The sequence below is a fragment of the Pungitius pungitius genome, chromosome 11 (genome assembly GCF_949316345.1).
Source record: "Pungitius pungitius chromosome 11, fPunPun2.1, whole genome shotgun sequence".
Taxonomy (NCBI): domain Eukaryota; kingdom Metazoa; phylum Chordata; class Actinopteri; order Perciformes; family Gasterosteidae; genus Pungitius; species Pungitius pungitius.
Window position 1 is genome coordinate 16,854,711 of NC_084910.1, and position 16,991 is coordinate 16,871,701.

The following is a 16,991-nucleotide window of genomic DNA, read 5'->3' on the forward strand; positions in this document are numbered from 1 at the left end:
GCCTTCTAGAACAAAGAGGCGATATTCATCGAAGGGTTGGGAGGCACCGGATCCTGATGTGTCACTTGGCTCTGGTCGCTATGGAGACAGATGATTTTTTTTGCCATGAGCTCGGGGGGGGGGGAACAGACACAGATGGTGTCAATCCTCCGCCGCCATTGGCGTAGCGCTTAGCTCAGCCCTAATGACGGGCTGCCACTCCCTCCCCAGATCCCTCCAACCTTCACGGTGCCCTGCTTCAAGACCCTGACGGGAGGTAATTTCAGAGGCGGGGGGGGGGGAGCACGTCTGCTCTGCCTGGTGTGTGGGTAGAGAAGAGAGGAGGCAACTGCGAGTGGAATTGTTTGCCAGTTCAACGCTTTTAATTTAACCCCAAAAAATTAAAATAGCTATATAAAACAAAGAGGAGCATGCAAACGAAAAGGAGGAGGTTGAGGTCGTAATCCGCGCGGTGCTCCGGTGTTTCATGCCCGAGTCCCTCATGGTTCCCTTCCCAGCAGCACTGTCTTTGCAAATCTGTAGTCTCAGCGAAAAACTGCCGGGAAGATCTGTCACTGGTTTGTCTGCTGTAAAAGATCACAATAATAATGGTGCATGACAGTGAAAATGCATCCTTGTCATGTCGAGGGGCTGCGAGGATCTGGAGGACTCCAATCGCTATACAATATTTATTTTTGTCTTTTGTACCTCCAGCAAGAAATGATTAAATAATAAATACCCGCAGCTTCCTCACATGGACCATCCATCTATGCTTAAATCAAACCCTCTCCTCCCTTTGGGGTCTTCCAATACGCGGCTCTGCTTTAAAATGGTCCCACGGGCGTGTCCCGCCCAAGAAAAGGTACAGCCAGAAGTGGCCAGAAGTGGCTCACTTTGCATTCCAAAGGTGACCTTATGCTCTGTAATTGCACCTCTTGGAGGAATGTGGAGGGGAAGGAGAAAAAAAAAAAACTAGGGCAAATGGAAAGAGAAGTGATAGTAATCCAAATATGAAGGCTGGGAAATAAAAAACGATTTTCTACGCGTTACACTTTCATTTGTTGTCGAGGGGCAGCGTGTTCTGTTGTAAATACCTCGAGTATAAGCTCCATCATCATTTATTCATTTTTCAAGCGCGACGTCCCCCCCCCCCAAGCATCCAGTGGATGTGGTCTGCGCTCGGTGTTTAATGTGCAGTGAGCTCCAGTCGCTGACCCACATACGTGCAGACACCAGGGGAGTGACGTAATGAACTCCTCTCTAACCCTCCATCTAGACTGGGGGCACTGGTTGGATGGAAGCGATACACAGAGAGAAGAGAGCTCCGATCGGAAAAAAAGAATGGAAAGAGAGGTCTGAGAGTCAATTAAGAGGACGTAATTGATGTGAAACCTATTATATTATTAGAATATGTATATAATTGATATTATATTATTAGAATGCTAAAAGCATGCCATGTTATACCTCTTGGTAAAAGGTACACATGTTTTCTCTTGGGAGACTCTTTCTCTCTTTCTCAGTTAAAGAGTAAGGATTGACACCCCCCCCCCCCCCCTCTCTCTCTTTAGTCTGTTTGCCAAATATCAAGCTGCGGCCATCAGACATTTAGCTTCGCACAAAGCCTGGAAGCCGAGTTCCATCACTCTGCTTTACAAGAGGTAAGCACAGGAGTCCAATTAATCTCCCTCCCACATCTTTTTGTTGTGGCCAAAAGCGAATAGAAAATACGTCCAAGGCCTTCAAGGACGCTTGATAGGTGGACAGAGTTGACTTCAGGGAGCCATTCGCGCTTTTTTTTTTTTCTTTCTTTCCCAGACTGGTAACAAAGGGAAGAGAATAACGCACCCAGAGGCTGTCCGAGAGCCTCCTGCACAATAGATCTCTCCTGAATCGCCTTTCTCTTCCCATCACAGGAAACAGCCTCGCTTACAGGGCCCTGGTGATCGAACGTTAACACCACAAACAATCCGTCCAACCCGATTCGCTTCCAGTCGCACGGGGGGGGGGTGCGTGCGGGCGAGCGGCGAGGGTCTGAAAAAACGGGGGACGGACGCACAAAGACGCCGTCGAATAAAACACGCAAGAAACAAGAAGCGAAGGCGAACTTCTCGAGGCGATCCGGAGCTCAGCGCGTAATTCAATTGAAAAGCGAGATCATCCACGAATGGAATCATCTCAACAATAATAATAATAACGCTTGAGGAGAGAGACATCAAAACATCCCAAAGAGAAGCGTTCTTGATCGGCTTTGCTTATCTTGTGCTTGTTGGCACCTGGGGTAAGTCGAGGATCGGTATCTTCTCTTGGCGAAACGTGAGTGAAAAGAAGTCGCTCTGTGCACCTTCGGGATAATTCCCCCCCCCCCCACCTTCTGTGCACGTCGCCACCTTTGAAATTCGGGTTCGTGCTCCCAGATAAGCCGTAAATACGGAGACATCAGCGCCGACATCGTGAGCTGATGCTCCCTCCGCCATAAAGTAGGGCACGAGAGCTCCAGGAAAACGTCTCCCTGCAAAACCGAGGGGCCTCCGATAAGAACTGTCCCGAAAAGGACTCTCAGCAACAAGGCGAAGACGGCCAAAGACACAGTGCCGTTGCCCGGGGCGATCCCCCGCGCTGTATTTACTGCACGCCGACAGGAGGAGTAAAACATGAAGGATCACGTCGCTCCATCTGTCCACGTCGAGTTTCGGAACCCGTTTCGGGCTTCGACGCCGGTAAACACCTCCCGCTCGGAAAGGCTCATTAAAAAACTGAAAGTCAACAGCGGATCATCCGCTTGACCTTTCTGCAAGGCGATTTGTGTCGGTCGCGGTGGGAACAGCTGGCAATATCAGCGAGGCAATATTACAGTTAATCCCAGGCGTTATTAAAATATGCAGCAAAGTGAGGCAGCAAATACTGAACCATGCAAAGACGGTATGCCGTCTTTGCATGGTTCAGTAATTGCTGCCTCACATGTGTATGCTTAGGCTAAGAGCATGCAGGATAGAAAAAATAGCATGCTAAGAGGCTAAGAGCATGCAGGATAGAAAAAAAGAAAGCTGCATGAATCCAGCAGCTAAAGTCCTTCCCCATTAAAGCTGCATTCTGTAAGAAAACCACGTTCCTCCGGAGAAGATGACTTTTTCCATAACAGAGGTTTTGCTGTCATTCAATTATAAAAATCGAGCTCTGTAATTTTACTCTCCAAAACAGGAGCACTCAACCCCTTTCATTACTCGGTTGGAGCTCATGTCTTTCCGTCATATTTTACCAGAACTAATGACGATTTTCTGAGGCCGGAGATAAAAGTAAATGCAGCAAATGTAGTCATCAGTCACACTGCAGCAGAACCTGGCCTTGATCTCATCCCTCTGCTTCGCCGTAATTCCATCATGCTTCAGGAGATTTAATATTAGACATGATTACCATGACACAAAGTCATCTGATGCAATCAAAGGGGAGCCGGAGACCCGGCGGAACTACCAGCGGATCTTTGATGTGCAACGCCATGGTTTAAAGATAATATATATTTTAGGTTTTCTAGACAACATGTGATGGGATATGTTCACATGAACCCTTTTCTTAAGGAAAAAAAAAAAGAATATGAATGTGCATATTTGAACTTTTCCTGGAAACTCTGGGTGTGAGAACTCCCACGCCATCTCACGAGGTGGCGGAATTGCTGGAAAGTTTTGGTTTTTTTTCTCGTTCCAATTGCCCCGAGATCAAATAAACTTTTAATAAGCACTAAAAGACGTATTTTAAATGAACAAAAGGGAAACGAGAGAGAAAAAAAAACAAGTCCATCCCAACCAACTTTGGTTTAAGAGGAAAGAACAAAGAGAGAGCTGCCTTCAGCCCAGAGGGTCATGACAAAGGGAAGAGGAGAGGGATTACAGTGAAAAAAAGGGGGAATGAGGGGCTGAGAAGAAGATTACAGTTAAGTGAAAGTGTGCCAGAGAAGGATTGCAGCAGAGGGAAACGTCTCCGTCCGCCTCGCTTTGAGCGGCGAGCAGGAGGGGCGTTCTGGTGACTCGCAGCATACCGACAAGCTTCTAACTGCGGATCCAATCTCGCGCGCAAATCTGTTTACTCCGGGGATTAAATTAAAGAACACAGCATCCAATTTCATACCTGGCTTCCTCCTGCGCCCGCCCCCCCCCAATGTGACACCCGCTCGCCTCTCTGCGACTGGCTGAGCGCCGCGAGAGGACGAGGGCTCCACGCGCAACGGGAACATACATTAACTTATGGGATTAAGCATGGAGTCGTCGCCACCCCCCCCCCCCCCCCACACACACACACACACACACACACACACTGTTATTGTTGGACGGATTCTGCTGTGAAGGAATAAAGCAACAAAGTTTGGTTTTTTATTTAATATAAATTCACAATACTCGTTTTCTACGTTCTGCTCGTCATATTTTTTGTTGTAGTTGTTATGTGACAGCTTTAGTGGCTCTTTTTGCTAAAAATGTTCATCATTTGGGCTACGATCTTTGCCGCTTAAATACTTTTCTGACACAAAATTGGGAAATGCTTTTTGGGGGCAAGCGCGGCCGATTTAATTCATCCAGAGCAACGTGGACTCCTCATCGCCCCCACGACAGCAGAGAGAGTTTTCAGTTTTTCAGTAGGTTTTCGGCAACATAATAGCGTGTGCGATCTCGGTGGCAGATTTCGTCAAAAAGGACGAGAGCTCAGGTACGGGAGACGGGACGCAGAGTCTTACTGCAAGGTCACTGAGACGCACAGGTTCTCACTGTTGACTGATTCGCTTTTTTTTTTGTGTGTTTTGGCGTGAAAACAGCATCATGCCGATGAGGCCGTGATGCCGCTTTGGAGAATTGATCTAACTTCAGGTATGTAATATAATTATGTAAAAGTCATTTCAGAATCTGCCAGGACAACGTGTTTAAATGCCTCTTTCAGGCCTTCAATATCACACTTGTTGCATGCTGCTATCCATCGGGTGCAAAGCACACGTCCCTAAGAGCGCACAAGCATGTCATTTATCATTTACAGAGTAAATACACATCTCAGTGTCCTCCTCGGTGCCTCCCTCTGGAGGAAAAGGTCGCCTCGATGGACACCCACATCACAGGCCTCAGTGTAGAACCCTTTAGTGTCCTGAGCTCCACACATTTAACAACACAGGATCACCGACTTATTTGCTTTAAATTGGGTTGGCTTTCAGTTGCTGTTCTAATCTGCGGCTTGAAGGGCGGCTGCAAACGTCCTTGTCGCTGGATGCAGCTTTTCGGGGGGGAAACCGTTTCCCTTCCTACCCTCGGACTGGCAATGAAAAACCCCTGGTGACCTTTCGACCCCCCACTCACCGAACATGTTGCCAATGTGGCCATTTCTCGTCAGAGGCCGCAGCTCGTTCTTGCCCCAGGCGTAGCGCTTGTAGTTGTCCCAGGAGAACTTCATCATCTGCAACATAAGAGGGAGGTGTAGGGGGGGGGGGAGGTTAGACACGCTGGTCACTCGACTGATCACACATTCAAAGCCAGACGTAATTAGATCGGTTCAAAAGGGAACAACAGCTCGAGGAAAAAAGGCAGAAAGGAAACTTCACGGCTAAACATTAAAGATGGAGGAACGTCAGAAGAACAAAAGGCATTTCTGCAGATAAGAACGGAGAAAAGGCTCTTCTGAAATTGATGCTCTGTACTGATCTGGATGTGATTCGATGTGATGTGAATAAGGAAACCGCCCACTTTGATGCAGTAAAAACAGAGAAAGCCAGGCCAGGAAGTGGGGTGTGAATACAAAAAGGGAGGCGCAGAGTGGAGCAGTGCTCCTCGTCCCGATCCGCTATAAAAGCCTACGGGGGGGGGCAAAGTTGGATGATATTAATTGAATTGGATGGAGAGAATACCAACGTGCTCACGATGCTGGATGGAAAAAGGAGGAATTCAATTACAGGACGAGGTTCACACCGACGATTCCATCTGCTCCAGCAGAGCAACAATTAAATCTACATGGAGATGTTGGTCAGGTGTCTCCAAACCCGTCACAATAACCCGCTCATAGGCGATGTGGAGTGCGTGTCACGTTCAACACGTTCCACCAGCGGGAGTCTAGTGATACAGAGATTAAGACCGTCGAACCTGGCGACGTAACCAGTGAAAAGCGGAATTAGTGACGTTGTGGAAATGAATCCAGGCGAGAAGGCGCCCCTTGGTTCTTGGTATTTGAGTTTGCATGGATGCCCCCCGGTGTAAGACAGCAGACAAATAGTCCCGTAAGACGCGTTTCCAGAGGAACGAGGCCGCAGTCATTACTTCTCCAGCTGAGCAGCGGTACCCTTTTACGGAAATGAATGTTTTTTTTTTTTTATGTTTGTTTCTGTTTTCCTTCGTATCATCATCAAAGAGATGCCGTGATTCCCGCGCTTCTGAACTAAACCGCCTTGGAAATAAATTGAAAACTAATTCTATCCCCTAAGAATCCTCGACTCGAGTGCTTTCAACAATGTCCACGTGAATTCAATTGTTTTCGCGGCGCGATCAAACAAAACACCAGACAGATCGTTCAGCATTTGATTTGTTTTGGGGGTTTTCTTTTTCTTTCTCTGGATATTCACAGTAACTGGATGTCATCTGTATTATCAATACTGCACGAGGCTTCTGTGCCTCGGCAGGAAAAAAAAAAAAAAACATCTACATGAATCCGATTACCTGACAGGGCCCGCTGCAGATCCTCTCCCCCGAAAAGGCTCATTACAGACACCTCGAATAACACAAAGCTGCCCTCATATCTCACCGTGAAAAAACAATGCACAATGTGCATAAAAGACACAAGTGCTCGACCACATTCTCAAACGTCAGGGAGCTGGGATCTGATTCAAGGTGGAATTATACGTCATTAAAATATTTTCAAGGCGTACTGCGCCGGGTTAATTTAGTGTTTTTGGGCATTTGCGAGGCGACACGAACGGAGAAACCCGCGCAGGAGACGACACGTCGGGGTCACCAACGCTGTGGATACCCGACGCGGCGGGATGTTCTGCTCGGGTGTCGCGCCAGAAACGGACTCCCGCCTTTTTCGGCGGCGCCCGCCTGTCTCGCTCCGCCGTCGGCTTTCAGGAGCAAAACAACACAAAACAAGGAAGATGCGGGGAGGGTTCGGTGAGCGCTGAAGCTTTGCGTTTGTTTGAAGGACGTTTTGGGCGTCGGGGGACGTCTGCGCGGAAGCCATCGAGCGGCGCTATGACACCTGCAAGGGGGAGACGGGAAATGGGTGTCGGGGGTAGAAAGCAGGCAGATGGTTCGCTCGCGCTGAATGACTGCGGGGCGCAGGAAATGCATTACTCAGGGACGACGTGACTCTAATAGAGGCTAAAAGAAAGGGATTAAGAATGCAACTGGCACTGGGGAATGATGATGGGCATTTCTCTCTTTTTATTTTATTTTTTTATAGATGATTCATCGAGACAATAAGAAAACCTGATTGGTCCGCGATGACAACGACCCCCTTGTCCAACCACCTGGTCACTGTTCAACCGGAGCCAGTAACCAGGGGTCGACGAGGGAGGGGCTGCAAATGCATGCATCAGCTCAAAAGCCTTCATTAAATACCAAGATGTAATTGTTTGTACGTTACGGGATGAGACCGGGGTAATCCTTTCCTTTAAAAAGAAAAACATGTATTGCTCTTTTAAAATCCCAACGATTTATAAATAATCTGCGTACTCCGGGAAGCGGTATTAATAAAAAACAAGGCTCTACATCCATTTTATATGAATCTATATAGATGGATAGAGGGATAGAAACAAACAAGAGAAAACAAGACACTTCCAAACCACAAATAGTCTCACGGAGGAAGAGACGGTATAATGAGATGTTGCCACAGGCAATGTTGTGAATCTGGAGTTTAAAATGAAGTGAAATGTCTTCTGAAGGTTCAAGGTTGCCAACACATTAATAATCTCACCAATGGCAAACCACAGCAACTGTGGAACAAGATGAAATGACTGTTTAACCCTACTGGGTAACTAAAGAGTAACATCAGCTGTTTCCACCTTTTCATCCCACGTATGTACAATAGTTCCTGCTGCTGCGTGTTTCCTCCGATGGCCTCTCACAGACGGCCTTCCTGGGGACTCATAGGAACGCTGGCCGGCACGGGTTGTAGATTAATGATAAGCGGTGAGAAGGACACGGTCCTCTCTCTCTCTCTCCACAGTTAAAGGGTCTTCAAAGACAAAGCCAGCTGGTGTTTTAATAAAATCGTCCGAACGCCGCCGCGGCGGATCAGAAGACGTGAGCCACGAACCGCTCGCACAAACCGCTTGTGACACCGGATACAAGACCCACCACCCACCATCTCAGTTACAGATATACGAAGACATGGTTCGGCTTGTTTGTTTACTCGGTTTCTGGCGCAGTGGAGCGGCGAGATACCCCTCCAGGATTTAGGGTTTGAGTCCCGCTGGGGCCGAGCATGTTGGAAGTGAGCGCACTGGTGACGCCGCCCGCCGCGACGCGGGTTCCACACGAAAGCCGGTGGTACCACTGTGTCTGACGTGGAGGTCCGACAAGATTAAAAAGAACCGTGTGAGATGTGGTGGTGGTTCAGCCACTAAAAGACACACTCCTTAAAAGTGACAGTTGACTGAGTCCTGATTATTTTTTCAGATGAACTTTTTAAATGAGGTTTTCTATAAATTTTCCCAAGCACCTCTTTCTTTGGTAAAACAACACGGATCATTTCATTCATCTTGAAAATCCACCCCCCCCCCCTCCCTTCTTCCCCCCCTTAACGATGTGCTGTGTCATCACCGGAAAACTGAGCGGACTTTTGGCAGAGAAGATACAGAATCAGCTTTCCCCCTGACCTTCCAACCTCCCCCTGAGCCCCCCCCCCGCGACCACCCCCCCCCCCCCCCCCTAGCTGTAGACTTGTTCCACAGCCACTTCCTTTCCCATTAAAAACCACGGCCTTGGAGGTCTCCTCCTGAGTCAGCGCGACGGGGCGTTCGATTACGAGAAATGTCCCAAAAGCGAGAGGTTGCGAAGCAGAGCGGCGCCGAAAGTAGCAAACGTCTCGGATCAATCCCACAAACTTGCATAATTACAAATAATAAACACTCTCCTGCTTATTGTGCCGTTCATAAAGAATACAAACTAAGTAACCTTTGCGTTGTCGGGCTCTGGCCAAAAAACAAAAAGGTTCATCAGAGAGAACAACAAGAGAGTCCTCAAAAAAACATTCATTAAGTAAATGCATCAAAAAGTATTTCCGGCTTTGTGATTATTTGGGCTATTAAGAGCGTGTCTTTATGCTCAGAGCGTCCTGATTGAACCTCTGGACAAACATCTCTTTCTTTCTTTGCATGGGAGGAACCAGCCGAAGCGGTTCTCCCTTCCTTTCGGTCTCCTCGGACCGCCGAGCCGACGCGATCGATGGACCTCGTCAGAGAAGTTGATGGAATCTGAAGCAGTCGGCAGGCGACTCTGCTCCCTCTGAACCCAGCTTACAAACAGGAACTTTCCAAGAAGTGTCGTGCCCAATAATCCCCCCCCCCCCTCCCCCCTCTTTTCCTGTCTAACTCATCTTGTTGACAGCCGCTCTCTCTTGCCGTAGGAAAAACAAGATTGTGATGAAATTGAAAGTGTGACACTGAAAATTAGGGGGGGGGGGGGGGGGGGGGGGGGGGTGGGGGGGGGTCAGTCAGACCATGACAGAGCGTTTACAGTACTATTAGAAAGAGTTAAGCAGAAGATAAAGGAGGGTGAGGGGGGGGGGTATACACAGAAGTGGGGAGTCATTTGTCTGCGAGAAATTGCCAATTTGGGAGGGCTGCCTGGGGAAAGGGTTCCACTCTGCGGAGCACACAGTGTCTTCTATGGATCATGATGGTGAGCCCAACGTGCTCATTAGGAACAGAACCCGCGAGGTCCGAGCCCCCCCCCCCCCCCCCCCCCCCCTCCCCAGTGGAAAGCTCCATCAATACATGTGCCAGCGGATGGGACTGATGTGTGTTTGGCCGGGTGAAGGCTTTCAGGGGTCTTAATGTTGTTGTTCCATCCGCAGCAGACTCCCCTTCTGGTCCATAGATACCTTCGTATTGCTTCATCTGGAATAAAACATCTGGATCCCCGTTCGCGGTAATCAGAGACACCCCAAAATCTTCTTTTTTTTAGACCTCCCCGGTTTGATTGAGTGTAACGTTCGTGCCTCATGGCTGACGGGAGCGACACCGATGGGGGCGCTTTTAGAACCCTACAGATCCTCCCCTGTTTGGCTTTGAAACGCCTTCCTTTAGGATTCTTCAAACACAGAGACGAGCCTTTGAATTCAAAGACGAACTGGCTTTCATCTTAAATTAACGTGTCACTCCTCGGGAGCAAAAAAGTTATTAGTTACCTTGTGGTGAAATACTTCTCGGTGTTTCCCTTTTCAAAACAGCATTTTCCACCGGAATGACGGATGAAACCATTTCATTTATTGCATTTCTGTCGATAAGGCTCAATTTGCATACCAAAAGTATTTGTTGTTGCTTGATGCCTGCCTGTGCAAGATAATGGATGCCAAATTAGATCGGTTTTATGTTAATAATTCCTTCTTTTTTTTTTGTCAACAGCAGTACAATAAACCGCCGATACCTAACCGCCCTTCTACAAACCCTGAATGCTGAAAGAAGCACTTCATTAAGAGGATCAGACAGCTGCTGACTTCCATTAGCCAGCACGAACACCAACAGAATGCCCACGTTCTCATTCAATAACGGGGCCCGCGGGCGTTGTGACCTCTTCGAGGAGCAGTTCTTTTCATTTCTCATCGCTTTCAGACACCCAGGCAATGGTTTCAACATGCAACGTGCAGCTTCTCCTGCACTGAGAACGCAGGTGGAGGACAGTGATGTCGTCCACTGGACTAACATCGATGGCGTCTTAGTGTTGATGTATTAAAGAAGCAAGCAGTGAGGTCTTCACAAACTTAATATGTGATTGGAGATTGAGAACAGCAACAGATTCAAAATAAAATCAATTGTAATTTAAAGACTATTTTAACTATAATTTACATGTTTTCCCTATCGACATCAATTCTTTTAACATGTACAAAAACAACCAGTCAAAAAAAAAAAAACATCAACATAAGGAACGTCAAATATGTTTTAACAATATGTTAGCGTTAGTAGTTTCTTCACACGGATATTGCAGAATAAAATAATTGGGAAGAAAAGGGAATGTAAAAAAAGTCTCAAAAGTCACTTTCAAAAAAGGACAGATCTAATCACAGCGTCTAAGCTGTGGGGAAAGTTGTAAATCCCCATATGAGAAATGGAAAGGTTTGATTTAATCTTTGTGTTTCCAGTGACATCTGAAATGTCTCATCTCTTCTTTTTTTTTAAACCAAAGCAGCAGCACCACCATCATCACAACAACAAACTGTATCATTGGTGTGAAAGCAATAAAGCCAATGACAAAGCCTCCTGTGGCTTATTGATCATTTAAAAAAAAAAAACTAGAGAAGGACAACATGATTTACCCCTTTAGACGTTATTGTAGCCGCAAATGAACGTGATCCGCTCCTCAGAAACGGGCCGAATGCTCAATGAGGCGTAATCTTGGGGGGGGTCGTCTGTAGAATGCCGAATCATTGATGTTTTTAAATATTCGTTCCCCTTTGGACCCATCCAAAGATTACCGACGCCGTCAAAAATGGGACTTCATCAAAAGCCCACCCACTCACTCCTGGAGTGGGGGGGAGGGGGGGGGGCAGTTGTGGGTGTTGTCGACACAGCCGTGCCGCCCACCGTTGTTTGCGGCTAATCAACAGAATCTCTACAGAACATGTTCTGCCATGAAAGAAGCAAAAAATACTGGTACATCTGTGTACTTAAGAACACAGAGTTTGGGTGAAAGTTCGTCAAATAAGACAAATGTTTGTGCATAAAAAAGGTGCTCAAGGCTCACGGCGCACTTAATGGGATTTGAGTTGAAGAAATTCAACCTGCCACAGACGATGATGGTGCACTTCTACACGGCCTCCATCACCGCGTGGTGCGCTGCAGCCACTGCCAAGGACAAGGGCGGGCTGCAGCGTGTCATCCGCTCTGCAGAGAGGGTGATCGGCTGCAATCTGCCGTCTTGTTCGCTTCCAGGACCTTGAAGCGGGCCAGAAAGATTGTAGCCGACCCCTCTCACCCCGGACAGAACCTGTTTGTGCCCCTTCCATCCGGCAGGAGGCTGAGGTCCATCAGGACTAAGACCTCCCGCCACACTGTTTCTTCAATTCGGCATTCGTGCTCATCAACAGAGCCCGAGGCCCCCTCTGACTGACTCTCACTATGCATGCACATACACTTTGTCACTTTCACTTGTCATTTTCTGTTTAGCTGGTGCACTTTATCTTTATTTATTAACTTACTAACCCATAGCTTTAGCGTACTAACCCATAGCATATATTTTATTATATTTTTTATCTTATTGCTGCACTACGTTGTCTGTTGTCCATTATTGTGTCTTCCGTCATGCACCAACCGCCAAGTCAAATTCCATGTGTGTCTGACATATGACGGCAATAAACGATTCTTGATTCCTTGAGTTAGCAACACTCATTCCACGGCGTGCTAAGCGAGGGATGCGGATGTCTGCCTCGCGTTCCAGGAGCAGGAGCGCGGCGTCTGTCTCAGAGAAGCGCTTTGTGCTCAAGTTTCAATTTATTTACCCTCTAAAATGCGTCTTGGGAGCAGGAGAAAATGAGTTGGAGTCTGGCCGATGCCTTGCTTTTCTGAGCGAGGCATTACAGAAGAGCCGCAGAAACGGAGGGGGGGTGGGGAGGGGGGGTCGTCTTGGCTGTTTTCTGCAAGATTATTGTTTCACCCCTGGATCCTTTCAGGTTTTATTGCTCCCTGCTTTTTTTTGTTGCTCTGCTGTGTCTGTGCTTACCTTTGCTTGGCTCTCTTATCTTTTCTCCTTCTTTCCTTTCTTAACTTTCCGTACCCTCCCATTTTCTTTTTCTCCTCTCGTCTCATCTCAAATCTCGTGCTGCTTTTTTTTCTCGGTTTATCTGATGAGCTGCAGAGGGTCGCAGCACGCAGAAAATGGAAAAAATCAATTTTCATTCGGTGGTGTGTATTTGTAGAAAGAAGCCACGCAGGGGGGGGTACAACCCGCCGTCCGTCTTTCGCATGAATGACGAAAACAGCTCAACGCGGATAACCCGTGAAACATGCGCCGTGCGCCCTCATACGCTCAATGGCGCCCTTTTCAGCTGAAAAGCAGCACCGTGAGTCCACAGGTTTTCTGCTGATTCTGATACATGCAAAGCGCTTGCGGCGCTGTCCGTTGTGCGGGGGGATTGAAATGCCTTTTTTTTCTTGTGTCTCCGTCTCTGCAGTTATTAGTTATTGTCTCAGGGTTCGTGTGCACGGTAGAAGGTCTGTGTGTGTGTGAGAGAAAGTAACAAAACGCATATATAGAAAGTGCAAGTCTGATTTTAAATGTGAGGCACTGAAGCCCCGTGGAGGCGAGGAGGGGGTGGGGTGTGTTATTAGTCTCCTCGGCGGGGGGGGGGGGGGGTCGAGGCGTCTCGCATTATTTTCCTCAGCAGCACTGAGCAGGTAGCCGACTCATCAAAGCTTGTAAACACCGGGCCGATAAAAGGCGTCCCCTCGCCTCGCGCGGCATGGCGACGATGAACCGCAGTCAGCTTCAGCCTGAGAGCCGCGGGGAGGGGGGGGGGGGGGGGGGGATGCAAACATGCGCCTCAGGGGGCGGGCCTTGGAATGAGTTTGATGAACGGTGATAGCGGGACGGTGCATGCAAAAACACACACACACACACACACACACACACACACACACATGTTCAATTTAATTTCTCAGCTGAATTCACACATGAAGCTACAAAGCCCTCGGTTGCATTTAAATGTTTTTTTCCCCCCCCACTGGTAAGATATTGATTACGAGTGGTCCGATTCAGAGCGGGTCAATATTTGGTTTTAGCCGGAAGGCCACAATAGCAGAGATCTTTAAATACATCTGAAGACCCACAACCGTTCAACCTCCTGAGGCGGCTGCTATTTAAACTCTCTTCACATTCACTCATTGATTTACCCCCAAAAAAACCAGCAAAGTCACGACGTGAATAAGAGCCAACCAGCAGGGCCACACTAGAGGGGCCACCGCGGGAAAACGTGCCGATTGTGAGGAGCACATATCGCCAGAACAGGCCCCTACATTTTGGGAACCACGCTTATTGGCTTTGTGCAGGCGAGTCAGATGAGAAGATCCAGGAAATATATTGGCTGAAGGCCGCAGCCTCTCGGTTTTGGCAAGTCTGGCCCTGAGCGAATCAAATAAAAAAATCATCCCACTATATGATCATCTTTGTTTTATTTGTTTGAGCCTAAAAGTGTTAAAAAATGTTCTGTTTCTCTACCACGTTACACGTCGGACTGTTTGCTGGCTGGGAGCAGTCGCTAGGCAACCGGTGGTGAAGCCAAGAAATAGTGAAAGGGTTGAACCCGCTCGTTGGGTGTCGTCAGGCGGCGTCGGGCTTTAATTGAGCTACGAAGACAACCGCTGAACAATAAGCAGCGTCCGATCGGGTTCAAATGTGATCGACAGAGTGAAGCCACTACTACCCTCCCTTCGGGGTCCCCCTTTCGGGGGGGCCCCAAAGTTCCTCAAAGCCCCCAGGAGGAAGGAAAAAAACTGAGCGGCGCAATTATTCGAGTTACTGCCTAATCTTAGAGGATTGTCTCAATAATCACCATCATTCTGGCACAAAAGAGAGAAATGCGCAGAGAGAGAGGGAGAGAGAGGGAGGGAGAGGGAGGGGGGGGTGTGAACTCAAAGGAAGGATATCAATGGAAACCAGAGGAGAGCTGAGAGGATGAAGAGCAATAGAAAGAGAACAAAGGAGGAAATAAGAGAGGTAAAGAGAGAGGGAAAAAAGCCCCCCAGGGTCCCAGTTGCTTTGAATGCGATAGTGTGTTCATCATGGTTAGCTTCTGGCAGCAACACCAATGTGGACGAGAGTATTCCTGCATTTCCTGCTCCTGCACTTTATGGCCAGTGTTTCCATTATCACTTTTCATTATACTAGAAACAGTGGGAAATAGAGGAGAGATCAGATTGGGAAAACCACAGGGTGATGGATGAACACAAAGGGGTCCTTGAAAACAGAATCAAGCTGTTTTTATTGCAACAACCATTGGAATAAGGGAAATAAAACAGAAATAAAACCCGAAAGGGTTGTTCATGAAAACATTTTGAACCCCTTTTCCACTCATTTCCCCCCACAAAAGAAATCACTATAACACGACATTGAAAGCTCTCGATGCGAATCAGATTAATCGTCAGTCAGCTTCTTCTCACTAAAACCGTTATTATTATCACGCCGGCATTTAATATTCCACTAATGGTCGTCCTCTATGAAGCATTGTGAGCCACCGACAGCTCAACAAATAGCTGACTATTAAGAGAAAAACACTTTGAAACTAAAAAGCCTCGAGCAGAAAAAAAAAAAAAAAACAAGTGCAGCCAAAGCTAACAAGGAGCTGTGTGGCCGTGGAAACGGTAATAATAAAAAAGCATGCAGAGAAAACCCATTTGTTTCCAACTGAATCATTTTAGCTCAATTAGCATGCGGATGCACAGACACACACGATACACACAGAATGCACACACTCATCCCCGATCACACTATCACAAGAGCGCCCGATTCCGTTCCACGAGTACATACAGCGATCGTTTCCCTAATGCACGAGCAAGCACTCGAGTAAGCTGTCAGATGTCAAACCCAGTTACAAACACCTGGGTGAAAGGAAAAAAAGACTCCAAAGTGGCATCGCCGGCGAAGCTGCAAATTCAATGAGCCAACGTCCCGCTTGACCGGCCTTACGTACCCCGCATCCTCTGTGGAAAATAAAAAAAAAAAAAAAAAGGTGAGCTTTTAAGACGACGGCGTTTGACTTAAGCAGAAGTTTATTGGGACAAAGATGAAGAGGTCCGAAGGTTTGAAAGGACTACGCCTCGTCAGGGGGGGGTGCCTCACCTGCCGCCTTCATGGGCACCATTTTGCTAATTTAAGGGGGGGGAAAAGCTTATTGGAGAGGCCAAATTGAATTTGGGACCGAGTCTGTTAAACAGTTTAGAGAAAGTCTGTGAAAATACTAAAGGCATATACTGTATAACTGGGCCTGTTTGGGAAAAACAGTTCAACAATGAATGTGCTAAACGACGGATCGGAGGCAGACGTCACTCCGTTATGTCTGTGCACAGCTAATAGTGGTTGAATGTCACATCATCGTATATTCCTGCACCTTTAAAACGTCCTTCAAAGTGGTGCGAGTGGACTTTTGCACATATTCAATGTCTGCAACAGTATGTGAAGCCACTGCATTTAAAACGCCTGCATATGAAGACTAAAGGTTAGACAGAAGCTTTGTGGGTCTTTGCAGTGGGAGGGGGTGAGGGGGGGTGTGAGGGGGGCTTACTGCCATGACTTACAGCGCTATGACAGATAAGGCATAAAACCCCACCCCTGTCACAGCGGGGTCACCTGAGCACTTTATGTGGCCTGCAGGGGGATCATAAAGTGACTGCAGTGGTCAAAGCAGGAGCGGCTTTACTGGTTGTAAAAGGAAAAAGATCCGTTAAAATATCCGAGGAAAAAATATCCAGCGCAACTGTGTGTGAGTAAACTTCACAAACACAGGGGGGGGGGGGGGGGAACCAATGCACTGATGCAAATGGCATGCGTGTATGCATGTTGTTTATTCGTTTTCTGCGTGAAGATGACCCAAAATATAAAGTCGGAAATGCTAATGCCATCGATTCATCAAACCCGAGCGTGAAGGCGGCTACTGGTGTGACCGCATTAATTCAGCCTGTATGCAGACACTTATCACTGGTATGAACATAAGGCTCACGGGAGGATTATCTCTTGTAATGTTATGTTGACATTTCCGTGCGGTTTCCGTAGCCGATCTGGCAGCTCGTTGAACAACAGCCGAATAAAAACGGGAGAGAGACAGAGAGAGAGAGAAAGAGAGAAAGA

The 16,991-nt window shown here is 47.6% G+C and overlaps 1 protein-coding gene across 1 annotated transcript in view; it reads right to left on the reverse strand.

Annotated features, from left to right (window-relative positions):
- LOC119197986 (mannosyl-oligosaccharide 1,2-alpha-mannosidase IA) overlaps window positions 1–16,991 on the reverse strand; it is a 68,012-nt gene that overhangs the window by 49,055 nt on the left and 1,966 nt on the right. The window contains 1 exon segment of the mRNA XM_062565550.1: window positions 5,307–5,403. Within this exon segment, the coding sequence (XP_062421534.1) occupies window positions 5,307–5,403 (97 nt within the window).